A 17,053-nucleotide genomic window follows, 5' to 3' on the forward strand; every position below is an offset into this window, starting at 1 on the left:
GCCAGCTCTCAAAACCTAAGCACCTGCTACCTGAACATATTCCCCAGTCAATCTTAGGTCCATCCAGTCAATATGGCTACAATCTCATCCACACATATGGATGAATGGGAGCTTTAATTTTTTCAGCTGGGACTTCTGCAGCAGAGCATGCTGGCTGCTTGGGTTGCATGCCACTAAAGCTGTAGCTTTTGCTAAGACACACAGTGCAACCTGAAGTACATCCGCCACAAAGCAGAAGTGCTCTCATGAAACTACAGATATTTCGAGCTGCAGCTCCAGCTTTGGGACAGCCCCTGGACAAGATAGCAAGGCACACCCTTTCCTCCCTGCGTCCACTTTCCTAACACCATTGTGGCCAGCTGCAGTGGCTCCTCCCCCTCCTCCTCTTCCACCTCTGTGACCACGAGACGACTTGTCAAGCAGGGAGTCATTAAACAAATAGGAAATGGCATTTACTGCTCCTTGCCTGACAAGTAAGCAAATGTGGACCTTGGAATAGGCCAGCCTAGTTCAAATATGCTGATCCTGTTCTATCCTGACAGCTGTACTATCTCAGAGATATTGCACAATCAGAGATATCTCAGAGTAAATATAAATATTGCCAGCCAGCTAGAAGAATCAGCATGTATCCCTTCTGCTTCCTTAAGAACTTTGCATTGTTTAGTTTTCTAAATTCCCTCAGTTATTGAGATCCACATAGAGGATTTTATTTTATTTTTTAAAGACTCTCTGTGTTTAAAAATATCCTTTTAAAGGGATTTTTAAAAAGTTCAGAAAGATCTACAGCCAGTGTCTGTCCACATATACAGGGTGCACAAGCATTTTGCGCCTGCACAATGGCTTTGGCAGATCGAAATGAGAAGAACCAGAGATGAGCTAATTATAGTTGTCAACACTCACCAGAGAACACATGGCTCAAGTTCCTGCCAAAAAGGTCACTTGAAGATATATTAAGCAAAGGGTCACAGGTACAAACACATGTAGTATGACATTAATTTGGGATTCTAGCCATTTTGCACAGTTCACAGGATGAGGTAAGAAGATTGAAACGACAGAGGTGTGGGAGGGAGGTATTTTCAATGCTCAGAGTTTTTTTAATCTTCTAATGGAATGAAATAGCACATTGGTAAGACAAGTTTGCTAATACTTTCACTCTGATGATTAAGAGCAGAGAAGGCCGATAACTCCTTATCCATGGCAGCTTTTGTTCTGAGCTGCACAGGAGCTATCCATGGTGCTGAGCTGCTTCACCATACTAGACTTGCCACCACGGAGCTCCATGAATAGCTCTTATAGAGCTCACCATAAAGGACGCAGAAGGTAAGACTCTGCGGTCACCACAGGGCAGTTTTAAAGCACCAACAGTTCTGTTCCCACGCCTCCAAATTCAAGTAAAACCATCCAAAACTCTATCAGCACATTCCAGAAGGTACCAGCTGGGATGATGTGGTTCTGGCCAAGGTTTCAGCACAGATGTTCACTCTGATTTTTAACTGGTAATCACCAGCTTCAAGCTTGAAATAACCAGGATGACTAGGAGGGGAAAATAATAAAATCTAGCCGTGTTGTGCCATGATAGTATGTACTTTTAATCCATGCAGTGGAGACATCGCACATGGCAAAGAAGGTGCTTGGGGTGTTAATGGCGGGCGCGTCTGGACAGCCATCAAAAGGCCAATGATATGAATCCCCTAGATTGCCCCTTCTTCTCAGCCCTGCAACCTGCTTCCTCTCTTCCCTCCCATTCTGGCCCCAGACAACAGTGGTGGTGGATGGAAGAGCATCCAATACCAATAGCGGTGGATGGGTGGGGTACTGCGGATGTCTCTTCCATTGCCCTCAAAGACCTGGAGCCAGCACTGAGAATTTGCAGGTCCCGTGCATTCTGAATTACACCACTACATGTCTTACCGTGGTATCCTCAACCTCTTTGTACCCACATGCAGAGAAGAAATCCGGAAATATATCTGACCAACCATTACTTGTACAGTTTTTGTTGATAGTTCCTAAAACAAACAAAAAACATAGCAAAGTAATCCATAAATGCCTAACAATTTTCCTTAGCAAAGTCTTTTGTATACAGTATACAAAACAAAACCCAGAAGCCTACATTTGCCAAAGTCAGAACTCTGTTTTTAATGCTTTAAAATGTGCTGTGCTGATCCGGCAGTTCAGCTTTCAGTCATGGCATGGTCCCCAAAGCTCAGAGAAGTATCAAACTTTTAAAAATGGCAAGTAACTGTGTTTTTTAGCAGTAAGTGGAAAGATCTGCACCACATTTAAAAAGCACTTGGCAGATCTAGCTTCTAGCCTTGGAGTAGGCAAATTCAAGGGTTTAAATTTCTTTGATGAGAAAGTAATTTGAATAATATGGTCTCTATAAATACTCTTACTGCTAGCCTATTAGTAAAGTAATACTGAATGATCTACAGCAAGGTTATTAAAGGCTTCAGATCCTGCAGTTACGAATAAGTAGCCAGAGGGATGAATGCAGTTCTGACACACAACAAATTCCAATTTTGCTTGCAATGCCTTTTTAAAAGCATGGTCTAATTATGTGAGGAGGCACACAGAGGAGGAAAAATTCTAGAATAAAGGGCGAATTGTAGGACTTTCCTGTTATCCTTCCAAAATCATATAAGGACCAACACTGCAAAATACATGAACCTTTAAGAAGTCTACTTATCTATAAGCATCTTGGAGAACTTGACTCAAAAACAGGGCAACTTGTAGCTCTTCAGATATTTGGGGTTCAACTCCTGTTAGCCCCATGCAGCACAGCCTGTGGTGAGGGCTGTCAGCTGTAACATCTGGAGGGCCACATGTTGCCCATGTCTGAGCCATCACAAGCACATTTTCTCCACAGTGGTGGGACGTGAATGTGCGCCTTTGCGCACTGCCCCAGGAGTGAGATGGATCCATGGGCAGGGACTGTCTGATCCCACAGACCACCCTAAAAGGCTGACAGATTGTGTTGGTCTTGCCTGATTTCATGGTAGACAGACCTAATATAAAAGAGATACATTCATAGTCATCATTCAGAACTTTTCCTAGATGCAAACTTGAAGCCTAACAGTTGTATATTTGCAAAGAAAAGACATGCAGGCCAGGTTTCTCTAGTGACAGTTTTATGCTGATTGAGAAACAGATCTACAAATAATAATCAAACCATTCAATTGGAAACTTCTTTCAGGATGTGCTTTGCAGCCCACAAATTCAAAATAAGCTCCTGAACTTGTTACTGATATTCACAAGGATTCAAAAAAACAGAACATGGCTTCAGGTATGAAAAGGAATTTGAAATATACCTGGTTTGTTGCCAAGGTGGCTGAAGATCTTTGGACAAGGGACTGTCACAGTTTCTCCGATTTCTGCAGGATACCAGCAGGTAATGTTATCCCAGACACCAACACATCCTGGAAAAAGACATAGAAAGTATGCAACCTGAAGCCAGTTAAGTGAAATGAATAAAAACTGCTGGTTCCAACCCTGAGACCAGAAGAGAGCTGCTGTTTAGTTAAGAGAACTGCCCCTTCAGCCTATTTTTCAGACTGGACATGATTGCTTCTCAAGAACCTAGACTTCTGCCTATGGAGAGATTTTAAAAAATAATCCTCAACAAATGCTGTGAAAATGAACATCATCAAGTATGTTGGCTTTCCTTTCCTCCTTTAGACTTGCAATATATCCAAGAGAAAATCTCTGAGCTTTATTGTGAATCTTGGGATACCCCTGAGCTAAGCAACCGAGGCAGTGGCAGAAGAGAAGGAAAATAATAAAGCAGATCATAATGGGAAACAATAACCCTCTAAAAAGCCTTGGAAGCGGGGCGTAAGATTCATTATGATCTTCAGGGGCCTGGGGGCAAAGAAGAACATCAGAGAAGCCCTGTTGGGTGAAGACCAGAGACTGATTCAGCCCAGCACTGTCTTTCCAGCCATTGTTAGCACACCGCACTTGGCAACACCATGTTCTCCACCGGCCAGGAGTGCTCAGATTCATGTCTCCTCTGACCCCACAGACAGCAAAAGGTGTGAACAGGAGCCACTGGGCAGCTCCACAGGTTACAACAAGGCACCATGAAAGTACGCCACGGTGGGTTGTTCGTTCACTCTCTAACCCACAGCTGATCGGGTGCTCCGCAGCTTGCCATGATTTGCCTCCTTCACAGTCCTTCTACCCATGCCCGGCATGTAACCCATGAGCCAGTGCAGCACAACCTCAGCAACCCACTCAGTTCCTCTCCTAGTAGGTGCAAAAGAGCTCATTGATGGAATAGAATTTATTTCATAGATTTTTCTCACTGTTGGGCAGATCTGTGCAAATTTAATACATTTTTTCATCCTTGGAGAGAGAGATTTTACATAAATCAATCCATATCAATTGCACTTAAAAAAACAAACAAACTGCTGGACTTTAGTGTTGTGATTAGTAAGATTTTTGCAAGGCTCCCTGAAAGAAAGCTATCACTGCCTAAGGGGGTGATAAAGTGGAGAGGTAACCTGATTAGTATCATTTCAAAATCTAGTTGAGAGGCAATATAGTTAGCTAGATTGCAAGCAATGACCCTGTCTTTCACTGCATTAGCCAGGTGGCTCCGTAGTTCTGTCTCACAAGCCACACACAAGCTACTGTGCCAGGTGTGTTATGTCACAAGCCACTTAGACAACGATCCACCCTGAACAACCCAGCAACAAACCATGTATGCACAAGGTGGCTTATGCATGATTAACAAACCTTGCTGAGGAAACCATACTGGCTTTGGATGTCTCAGCAAGTCAGTTAGAACACCCTATTATGATGCCCTGCATGTCCCTCTTCAATGGATGCTTAACTATTGGATCTCTTCCTCCTACCCTTTGCTAGAAGCCCATGTTCCTATGCTTTCAGAAAGACCTTGTTGGTTTTCATAGCCATTCTCATCCATCTCCTGCTCTTGCAGACTTGATTCCTTGGCAATCTCTTCCCCAGGATCAGCACCCAGGTCTCCTTGAGGCCCAATCTGTATACTAAGCGTAACACATGGTCTGCCCTGCACCCCCTAAGCTAGCCTGCTCCATCAGGAGCAGTGGGAGATGCCCTTTCATCACCTGCAACCTTTTGGTCCTTCCCTACCATAAGGCAGAGTGAAATAGTTGCCTGTGGGAGCTGGTTTGGAATTTCATGAAAGGGCAGCAAGTGGCTATTTAATGTGCTGCTGTTGGATTTTTTTAGGGGGAGAAAGTTTTTGGGGTTTTGGTGCCAACCAGTGCCAGTGTGGTGTAGTGGTTAAGAGCATGGGACTGGGACTCAGATGACCTGGGTTCTAGTCCCCGCTTGACCATTGAGCCAACTGGGTGACTTTGGGCCAGTCACAAACTCTCAGCCCAACCTACCTCACAGGGTTGTTGTGGGGCTAAGATGGAGGAGGAGAATGATGTAAGCTGCCTTGAGCTCTTTGTAGGAAAAAGGCAGGATATAAATCGAAATAAATAAAATAAAAATAGCTTGACCAGTTTTGAGTTACTGACCTGCCTGGGAAGACAGGGGCTATCTACTGCAGAAAAAAGAATACACCCTGCCACTTTGGTACCTAAAACTGTCATGCTAGCACTGCAAAACAGTTTCCTAGACTCAATAATAAACAAATGTTGCTTGACAAGTCCTCTGGGACTCCTACATCAGCAACTCCAGTTGTCTTTCATTTTTTCTTGAGTACACTAATTAACCAGATACTTTGTTAATCATCTCCTTTGTTCGCAGATTGTCTGTTTTACTAAGATGATCTTACAGGCGGTATCATTGCTATGTAATTTATGCAACTGATTCAGTCTGTCTGCTGATTTTGTTGAATACAATAAATGACAACAAAGTTTAATGAACCATTTCAACACATGCATTCCTATTAGCAACAAATCATTTGGAATCTTATGAAAAAGGCTTCATAAGAGGAAAACATTATCAATGAATTGTGCAGCTGTCTTCTCCCTGAATAATCCTCCAGTACATGGAGCAGCAGGTTGGTAGAAACCCTTTGGGCATGTTTTACAAATGTTTTTTCATTGCCTTCCTAGTACCATTGTCCCCGTGCTACTTGATTTCTCCTTTCTGTAATGATAGATGCTGAAAGAGGGGGGGTCATTAAATTTTGAAATACAACAACACCTAGTAGGGGCTAGAACTCAAATGTCCCAGGTCCTAGTGCAACACCCCACTGACTAACCAGTATCATATTAAAACCTTAAGTCTAAAACAGAATAAAACCAAATTTAATATGCCCTGACTACTCGCCGCAGACTCAGTGCTGACTGAACTTTTCAGCAAGTGGATTCTATTTAAACACAACATTGGACATTGCAGCAAATGGCGTATTTGCTGTCACATGCAGTAAGGCCTTCAGTCCTAGATATTCCAGCTGCATCCCCAACTGTCTTCCATGGCTCCTGTTCCACTTACCTGGCCATGCACGATCCAGTATTTCCTATTGATCAAAGCCCCTGATCAAAGCACATGACATTCTCCAGGCACTGACTTCCTTTGGTTTGAGCCCCACAGCCATAACACTGACCTTGCTCTGGCCTTGACCAAGTACCTGGTGTGTCCTCCTTCCTGCTGGTTTCAATTTTTAACAGATGCATTGAGCATCAAAACAAGGACTCGCTCTGAGCCACAGAGGCAAAGTCAACAAGACAAAAGGAGGCCTGCCCCAGTGTTCTCCTTGGGACCTGCTTCCATAGAAAGCACCTGAGAGAGATTGATTGCATCCTTGTTCCATTTCAGGAGAATGGCTTGGGGCACCTACAAGCCAGCAAGGAAGACTCACGTGGCAAAAAAGTACATTTGCCATTCAATATGCTTATTATCTTATTTTGCGGGAACATTAAGTGGAAAATGTATAGCCTGCTTTTCAATCATTACTGAACAATTGTTCTCTGAGTACGCTTATGAGGAGAAGAGCCACAGTTCAGAGGCGCAGCAGAACATTGGATGCGTATTTATTCATTTAGTAGCATCTATATTCAACCTGTCATCACTAGGAAGGGATGGAAAAGACTCAGCAACACCTGGAAAGCTGCTGCCATCTAGTGCAGGCAATTTTGATTTAGGGATCCCTAAGCTTTGTGGGTAGGTGGGCACCTGCCTGAAGCAAAGCTTTTGAAAAGTGCTTCATGCTATCCTGATTAGCAAGTTAGCTACAGAACTGGACTCAGAATCATTGACATCACCTTCCCAAATCGGGAAGAGGAAACGAGTGAGGGCCCAGCAATCTTCAATATCTTTTTTAATGAGGAGATACAAAGAATACGGGTCAATTTGCAGATGAGACAAAACAGGTGGGATAGGTATTACTTGGAAGGCAGAAACAAATTCAAAGTGATCTCGATAAGTTGGAGTACTGGGCTGAAAAACAGCACAATTATATTTAATAGGCACAATTTCCAAGTTCTGAACCTAGGAAACCAGATGCATAGTTACAATATGTGGGATACTTGGCTCAACAATACTACAAGAGAGTAGGATCTTAGAAGTGTTGCAGATCACAAACTGAATATGTGTCAACAATAAAAGAGGGAAATGCTATTTTGGTCTGCATTAGTAGAAATATCACTTCCAAATCTCATAAAGTACTAGTTCCTCTCTACTCGGCACTTGCTAGGCTTCACCTTGGATACTACTGCTATTTCTAGATGCTACATTTTAGGAAAGGTGCAGATGAACTAGAAACATTCAAGTTGCACCTGGACAGCCATCTCTTAGGGATGCTATAACCTGGGGTTTTGCACTGAGCAGGCAGGTGGACCTGATGGCCTTCTTGGCCCTTTCCAACTCGACTGTCCTGTGATTCTAGAATCAGGACTTCTGAAAGAGTATTGTGGGCACTTTCCCATAATGGCCACAACGAAGGGCTTGCTCACTCACAAAATAGCTACCACGGTGGGCACAGCTAAACACAAACTCATCTGCCAGATGGCAAACTGCTGAGACTGAGTGAACAGTAACTTGTCCAAGGCAAGACTGGGCTCTGGTTTCTAAAACACAAAAGCAGTATGTTCAACTCCAACATGCTAGTGGATAGCAGTTTGCTTTGCAGCACGCTAGTTTCCCGCTTACTTTTAAAAAATATAAAAATAAAATTATGAGGGATTGGGACCCTGGCACATTTGTGACCACACTGGAGGCCCAGGGTCTGAATCAAGGTTTTATGGTAACCTTCTACTTTCCTAATTAAATGCAAAGGGATGCATGTTCCCAGTCCAAGCCATTTTTCTACTTATGCATGACTAGAGAATCTTATTCCCAAAAGCAACATTAGAATTAGAATCTTATTCCCAAAAGCAACATTAAATATGAACATTGTACCCTGTCTAGTTCTGTCCATCTGTCTGTCCGTCCGTCCGTCCTTCCTTCCTTCCTTCCTTCCCACAACAAAATAAATGCTAGCAAATAAATCTTTGCACAATGTATGGGTTACAATCCATATATTTGAAAATGAATTGTAGCATACATCAAGTTCTACAGAAAAAAGCACCTTATACTGAGCGCATTCTGGAACAGCTAGAGATGATGCCAGATGGCAGTCTCAGTGCTAAGAATCCCTCTTAACATTTTGCTATACAGGCTAGTCTATTTAAAGGTGCATTGTGTGCCCAGAAGCAAAGGGAATTTCAGAAACACAGTTATGGGGTTACAAAGATGAGAAAACTAAGAAAACCGTTTCTCTGACTGCTGGAATCTAAGAATATAAATAAAAAAGCAGGCAGGATTAATGGTTCCTGTTCGCAGAGACATCAAGGATGGTTCAATGCACAGTTAATCATGAGTTTGTAATACCTGTTAGTGCTGTGAAATACCCAGTGTATAGTGACCGGGGTGCCATAAGGTTACCCATGTTGAATGAGAGAGAAGGAAAAAATGACAGAAAGAAAGCATGACTAGAAATGCAAACGTTCTGACTTGGTTCTCCTCCTTGCCACTAGCCCAGGGTCCCCATCTACGACAGAGTGAAACGAAGAGTTTCCAGGCCAGGTTCTTGATGGGTGTTGTAACAGTGACCTGGTGTTTAGCTCACATGCACTCACTTTCACTAGTATGAAAGCAGGAAGCATTTTCCTATCAATCTTGGGCTGCCATCCTACCCCTTCAACTTGTACCACACCTTTGTCAGGAAGGTTCTTCTGGGAGAAGAATGCGACAAAGCAGGAGTTGTGCACTTTTGCCTTTTCTTTGTCATCTGTTATCATCGTTCCATCTACACTGAGCAGCTGAATTCCCCTGTCTTTTGTCTGTTTTTTGCTTTGGATGGATTTGAAGAAGGCTTTTCTGTTGTTTTTAGCCCCCCTCATTAGCCTCAGTTCATTCATCACTTTCGCCTTCTTGATGTCCTCCCTGCAGTTCCTTGCTACTTGCTTATATTCTTCCTCTATAGCCTGGGTGCTCCAACTACGGCCCACGGGCTGCATCCGGCCCGCCGTGCCCCTTTATCCAGCCCCCCTCAGAGTTTTTGGAATCCCCGCAGCTGTGCCCACTGCCACCACCTTTCAACTGGCCCCCTGTTGGAAAGGTTTGAGGACCCCTGCTCTATAGCCTGGCCTTCCCTCCACTTCCTACACATGTCCTTTCTGTTTTCAGATTATCTTCGTAAGTCAAGCCTACAATAGGGAATTTGTCGATGAAATCCTGCCGGACTGCCTGCTGGAACAGTACCGTGCCACAGATAGCAAGTCAAAGCCAAACTCTATATTATCAAGAAATTATTACACATCAAAAGGGATATTTAAAGAATACAGTACAGTTATGTGGTTCAAGCACATCAGAGCTACTACCCCCATTGGCATTTTAGCAAGAATCCTCCTATGCATAAGAATCAAGGGCCTCTGCAAAAGCTGTGAAACTTTTTGCACCCTCAGACACAAGTAGATGAGAATCCAGCATGTTCATCTCAGCACTTTCTTGACTCTCAAGCAAGAATGTGAATGGAAGATGCACTGGGTGGTTGGAGAGGTTGGGCAATAAATGTGCAACTCGGCTGAGCGCATTATCTGGGGCAGAGGCATGTTCCCCAGAGATTGCAAAAGCCCTTGAAAAAGCATGTGTGGGTGTGAGCTCAGCCTGGGCTGACATAAGGATTTTATCTTGCTTTGATAAGGGGATGTGAAAACCTGGAAGGGGATGTGAACATTTAGAATGGGAAAATTAATCTTTTTTTCCTTTTATGAGAGCAAATTTTTCTTTCTATTCCCTTTTAGAACCATAGAATTATAGAACAGTAGAGCTGGAAGGGGCCATGAAGGCCATAGAGTCCAACGCCTGCTGTTGCAGAACACCAAGTTGCACCATCCCGCTCAGATGGTTCCACTGTTGCATTGCTCTGACAACAAGGAAGCTTTTCCTGATGTCCAGCCTGAATCTGGGGTTTTGGGAAGCAGAGGAGAAATGGAATGCCACCATCCTTTAAGCTAGGTTGGCTGTGGTGGACAAGAGCCATCCCTGTGGTCTCTGGTGCCTGAGATGAAGAAAGAAAGGCTCATGGTGCTGCTGTGAAGGGAAATAACTTTTTAAAACCCATGGCAAGAGGTATTACCCTTGTTCTCAGCCTGGGGAGAAGAATGAGCAGGTCAATCTTCCAGGAAACTTTGAGGCCCATGGAGCATCCAGTGGGCTGTTCAGGGAAGCAATATGACCACAAATAAGGGAGGACATGCTTTCCTTTGCTTGTTTATATCCTCCATCTATGTTTCATCACTGCATCCAATAAAGTGTAAACCATCTTTGACACTGGTTCCTTCAGTTCACCCTAAAGTATCCTCAAATTTGTACTAAGGTTAAAACACCAGCATGCCCCTTCTCCTACCTTCCCCACCTTTTCTGAGGCCGCAGCAGATCTTAGAGGATGAGCTGCTGAAGGGCTTTCTCTGGTGGCAGCAAAAGTCAGTCTCAGATAGGATCCCACTCCCCGCATCCAACACACATGCTAAATCAGAGCCCAGTTCATCATGCAAGTGCCTGAAGAACTAGGAACAAACTGGCAGGTGCTTGCAGGGAACAGCTGTGGGGCAAATCTGGAGTGACACTGGAAGCCCTGGGGAATGGCAAACAAGGCTTCACTGTACTGCAGCTTCTTGCCCTAGCAACATGAGCTGTCTTGGTGGCCACCTCGTGGTCTGGCTTCCAGCACTGCCTCACCTGAATCCTTGTTCCTGCTGCCTGATAACCCATCCACCTGACTCCTGCCTGTCCACCTTCCTCCTTCCCAGCTCCAGCCCACTCCTGCTTCTATCTCTGCCTCCAGCCTGTCCCAGCTCTACTCGGTGCCTGCACCCATCCTCCCTGACCGTACCTTACTCCAGAATGTGACTTTCGTCTTAGTACCTGACCTTAGGACTGTACTCTTTGCCTGTGTGCTCTTTGACACAGGATTTCTTGCTTGCTTGAAACTTCCTGTTTCACTGGCTCTTGAGCTCAGACTGTTGTAAGATATGCCTCTTGACTCTGGCCCTCTAAACCTGGTGCAAGGCTCCACCTTGTACCTGGACCCTGGACCTGGCATCTTCCTTGTAGCCTCCGACTGCCCATGCTCTGGACCTTACAGTAAACTCTGGCACAGGGCGGGTAATCACCATAGGACTGCTCTTTCAGGGTATAGTGCTATGCAAGTTTAGACAGAAAAAAGCCTACAACTCCAAGCATCCTGATTGTTAACTTCATCTTCAACTTGATCCTTCCTTGAGCTTACCTAACTACATAAAAATTTTCAGCACCTGTTCTAAATGAAATCCCAGCTAAAAAAATCATATATACTGTGTGTGTGTGTGTGTGTGTGTGTGTGTGTATATATATATGATTCATGGAAGAAAACAGAAATATTCTTTAAGACTGAAGCAGCTGCTTTTAATTGAAGTAATTACTTCAATTAAACTGACTGCATTACAGAGAAATTCACAGTTTTCATGAGACAGAAATCATAGGCTGGAAACCAAGGTTAATTTGTATTAGCAATTACACTGGAATACAGTTCACTAATTTTTACTACCAGAACATGTTATCAATGATGTGCAATTAATTTCACCAATATTATTGTAGAACTGCTTTTCCAACAGAAGAATGATGCAATATTTTAAATTGCTATATAATTTAAACTATCTATCCTCTGTTTTTCAAGCTAATTTCCCAAAGTTGCTAACTCTTGATTCTAGTATGAAGAACCTTGCATTGATTCAATGAGGACCTTAAATCCTGCACCATAAGCCCCTTCCGAGATGCCTCCAGGCTTTCAGGTAGGGTTCCATGAAGCATGAGCAGGTCACATTCAGAAAGGAAGATGCCACAACAGGTGCAAATCTCTACACCTATTTTCTGAGCCAGTGCTCACTGTTTTTTTTAAATATCTTCCTCTATTGGTGTACTTTCAATTTAATTTCTTGCTTGGGATTACTTTATAATGTTTGCTTTACATTGAATGTTGACTGGTTTCTCTTGATGAGAAGCACTTGGTGGCGAGATACAGTTTGCTGTGGAATGCAGTACTGACAGTTCTTTTGTAGAACATCGGTTTATTTGTAGGAAAAACAACAAAGAGACTCGTGGCACCTTAAAGACTAACAAGTTTATTTGGTCATAAGCCTTTGCGGATACTGCCTACTTTATCAGATATTCTGTAGATAATATAATAGACACCAGTGCCTACACATCATACAAGATTAGAACAGGATCCGAGGCTGTAATCGCAACAATTGTTGGGCAACAACTGAGAGGTATGAGAGGCTGTGAAATCTTCACATCCTTGAAAGTTGGTATTATGTTCTTAGAGAACACTGGAAAACGTACTCCAATGTCAACAGTGGTTGAACTACAGCTTTTATTATCTTTGTAGTCCAACACATTTGAAAGACATCAGGTTGGAAGGCTGCCCTAGATTATACCACAGTAGGAAGACTTCCATGGACTTTAGGAAGCTCTCAAGATCAATCTCCGACTACTAAGGCTGCCAAATTTTCAGCCAGGCATTGGCTGTGCATTTAGGTGCTGCTGGATATGGAGAACTTAAGTGACAAAAAAGGCATTTGATAAGACAGTGATCACGAGGCCGTGTCTCACTTGTGGGATCCCACTCCATGCCAAATGGCACAAGGACAGTCTCATACAAAAAATCTAATTCAGTCCATGAGTGGATAACAGAATAAATGACACCCAACCATCTGCGAAGGACAGAGGGAGAGAAATGGGCAAAATCCAAATGCCCCATTTCAAGCTGCTGCTAAAGGCATCAAAGCAAACCAAGTCCATGTTCTTACCTGCGGGCAGATCAAGTGCTCTGGCCTTTAAGGGTTCCACAAGATCTAACATCAACTATATCCATCTTAGAGCCTTTTGGTGGGCTTTACGTTACTGTTTTTGGTGGTCCTTATGTTAGTGTCAAACAATATTTATCTGAAAAATGATCATGGGAGAGAGACACTGGAGATATTTGGCCTCTATGATGTTACACTGACATCCTAAACTGAAGTAAAGAAACAGTGCTTTAACGCTCCAATTCTAAACATGCTTAGGAGGAAATAAGTCCCACTGAACATTCCTTTAGTTTGCAACAGACTTCAGTTTAACAAATAAGCTTGATTCCAGGGCTTTAAAAATGAGTGTAACATATGCCTAGTTACTCTGGTGTGCCAGAAATCGTCTCAGAAAAAATAGATCTAATGCAGACACTGGTAGCACCATTTCTTCCCTTACAGCTTTGACTCAGGTATGCAGACAGACAATACTCTGTCCAGCTTTGGGGAAGTGGCAGTGCTGGTGCTGAACTGAAACCTGTCCTCCAGTTTCACAAAAGGTTTGTTCTCCTGCAAAAGAGGCTCCCATTTGTTCTGCCTCATACCCAGGGAAGGTCAGAACTTTTTCTGGAGGTGCTTTTGCGCTATCTTGTCCCTGCAAGGTGGCTGAGGTTGCTATGCATGCTCTCTCTGTCACTCCACAGCCGTCTCGTTATGCTTCCAGATCTGAAGAACTGCCATTAGAGAGGTGTGACCACCTGATATCTTCCCTTGCGCTTTCCCTGAATTGCAGGAAACTCTGCAGGCCAGAGACTACCAGAGAGATGATTCTGCCATGAGAAACAGAACACCAAACACACGGGCCTCGATCACCTAATAAGCAAGATACTTCCAGATCCCCACTCATGCTTCTCTTGTGTTTGATGTTTTGTTCACTGTATTTCTTTTCAAAAGCAGTTTCTTTGCTATCAGATTGATTGAGAGTGGTAAAAAAAATGTGCAGGAATGTTTTGGCACAGCGTTAATGCAAGCACCTTAAAGAGGATTCAGTCCACCTACGGCATTTCAGGCCAGCTTTTTTCCCCAGCTGAGTTCAGGCCAAAAGCTGCATTAGTAACCTGACATGGAAGAATCCAGAAAGGACAATAAATCTATCTTTTGGACTAAAAAAATAAAAAGATTCTGGCAACACTGATAATTATGCAGATACTGAAAATGAGTAAATCTTCTGCTCTAATGGATGTGGAATTCATACCAGCAGTAAAGAACAGAAGAATAAATTACTTGGTTTACTCCAGTGCTATGTCTTTGGGTCTGTCCCAAAGACCAAGGGCAAAGGTCCATGCTTTCCTCACTTCTGGAAAATAGCTGAAAGATGTTGCTAATAAGATTGCTTTTCTTCATGTGCAAACTGCCAGGGTACAGCTGCGGGCAGCAACCTAGTATTAGGAACCAGGACTGGGAAACCACTGAGGCATCATGACCAAAGAACATGAGAAGAAACACAAAGCTCAGCAAAGATCAGGTGCACCCAAGTTTTCCCCAGAAGCAAAAATGACAAAACTGAGGCTATCATACCTTGAACACACCATGAGCAAAACTCCCTGGAGAAGACAATCAGGCTATGGAAAGGCGAAGGCAGAGGAAGTATGAGATGGATTGAGTCCATAGAGAGAGCCACAGAGTTGAGTGTAGAAGAGCTGAGCAGGGCTGTCACAGATGGGACATTTCGGAGGGCTTTATTCATAAGGTCACCATAAGTCAGAGACAATTTGGCAGCGCGTAACAACAACAACAACTGGAAAACAGGACACGTGTCTACCTTACTTGATTATACCTCTGCCACTAGCCCAGGTGATCTTTTCTTGCTGCTCTGCGTCACCCCTGCCTGGTTTAGGCTATATTATTTCCCCTGGCCCATTTGGACTGAGAGCCATGTGCCCTGAGACTGAGAGCCTGCATGGTCTTAGCTGAGGCCTAACAACTACCTTCAATGTAGGTCCTACAAAATCCTAAACTGTTTGGGTCCTACATACAGAAGAGAATCTTCCCTCAGGATCACTAGTACAGACTTCTGTTAGTGGAGGTCTGCTTACACTGGTATCTGTGGACTTAAATATAGACTTCCGTTTGAGAGCTCCCTCAACATCGCAAATGCAACAATCACAGTGCACAGAGAAGCTTCAAAAGAGCCAGGCTACACAAACTGCAGAATTGTACTGGGTTCTCATCTGAGCCCTGGAAAAATCTGTTGTCAGCAGGTCCCTCTCTCTAGATTTTCCTCTCCTAGACAAGAACTTAGAAGCACAGTCTTTTTGTTAGTGCTTAACTGCTGGCACTACAATATAAACCCAAATACTGCTCTCCTGAAGATGTGGGAGAAGCACTGCCCATGTAAGGAGCTGAATCCAAAAAAATTTCCCTTCTTTCCTTCACTTTCAGAAAAGCTTCCTACCTGGGTGGTTCCTACTACTTAAGGGAGGAATGGAGGAATGCCAGACACTGCATTATTGGTCCACTTGCTTTCCTGTCATCCCGACAGGGCAAGGAACTCCTTCTCCATCTTCTCCTACGTCCATTCTGAAAAGTCTCCCACATTTTCCAAAGTGGCTGGTTCTTGCACTGTGCCCAAGAATCTTCATCAGGTAACCTTGAATCCACCAAGTCATCTGCCCAACTCAGAGGGGGCCTGAAAGGACTGTCCCTCAACAGTTCTGCAGAGTTCCACATTCTGTTCATGCAGAGACAGGCATGGAGTTCCATATTCCTCTCAGCACAGAAAAATCAGCCTGAATCTGGGGGCTCTCAGAGTCATAGAGTCATACAGTTGAAAGGGGACTAGAAGGACATTGGGTCCAATCCACTGCTCAATGCAGGGCTCAAGTCTCCCATCCAGATTCTAACCAGGCCTGACCCTGCTTAGTTTCCAAGATTAAGCAGGATCAGGCTCTTCAGACCTTCCAAGGTGACATCTTCTTATTTTAAGCCCAAGCCTAAAACTTTACGTACACAGCAGCAGTTAGCCAAAGAAGCCTCTGAGTTTAGCACTGTGGTCTTCCTGGAAGAAAGCACACAAAGCTTTAGATGCAGAGATGGCATTTATTTACAGAAAGGGAAGACAAAGTCAGGGAAAACCTTTAAACCAGTTCTCCGGGCAAAGACAACAAAATGACATCTATTCCATGTTACCCAAATATGGGTCTTCCAATTGGACAGGGCCCAACTCAGGATCCAAGGGCTCAGAATGACAAACGCAAGTTAGCATAGGTGGATGAAGATGAATGGACAGCCCCAAGCCTCTCCCTTGACTGACCCTTGACCACTCAGGAAAGGTCTCATGTGGCCACCCACAGGCCAACCTCAGGAACGATCCTGTGGCCTGTAAGGGAGGATGGAACTTGCAGCAGGAGCACAGCGAAGACACTGAGCCCTATTAGCCTACTTTAGCTTGGATGTCTGGGGCAATCTCAAGATAACAGACCCAATGGCGGTTCCATTGCTACGTGCTTTTAGCTTGGCCACATGGAGAGATCTCATGTCAGAGCCATGCAAATAGCTGGAAAGAAATTTGAGTTCTTCGCAGCTTCAGAATTTATGTTTCTAACTGGTTGTTGCCCAAACTCACCCAGAACCAAAGGATGGGAGGGAGGAATGTTAATGTAAAAGTTAAAAACAAAACTGGTGATTGGCAGTTTGAGCTAAACAGCAGCTGCATTAGACAATAAATTTTATAATCTCCAGTCCTCACAAAGGATGGGGAAGGTGGGAGTTGTAGCCCAAAATATCTGTGTGGTGCCAGGTTGAGG

General features: G+C 43.9%; 1 protein-coding gene across 1 annotated transcript in view; it reads right to left on the minus strand.

Moving 5' to 3' along the window:
- The window catches only part of VIPR2 (vasoactive intestinal peptide receptor 2), a 57,552-nt gene that overhangs the window by 22,061 nt on the left and 18,438 nt on the right, over positions 1-17,053 (minus strand). Inside the window, exons 3-4 of the mRNA XM_044424937.1 lie at positions 3,309-3,416; positions 1,912-2,006 (exon numbers count right to left, since the gene is read on the minus strand). Of these exons, the coding sequence (XP_044280872.1) occupies positions 1,912-2,006; positions 3,309-3,416 (203 nt within the window). The remainder of the gene's footprint in view (positions 1-1,911; positions 2,007-3,308; positions 3,417-17,053) is intronic.

The sequence above is a fragment of the Varanus komodoensis genome, unplaced genomic scaffold, assembly GCF_004798865.1.
Source record: "Varanus komodoensis strain SLA01 unplaced genomic scaffold, ASM479886v1 scaffold15, whole genome shotgun sequence".
NCBI classification, from domain to species: Eukaryota; Metazoa; Chordata; class Lepidosauria; order Squamata; family Varanidae; genus Varanus; species Varanus komodoensis.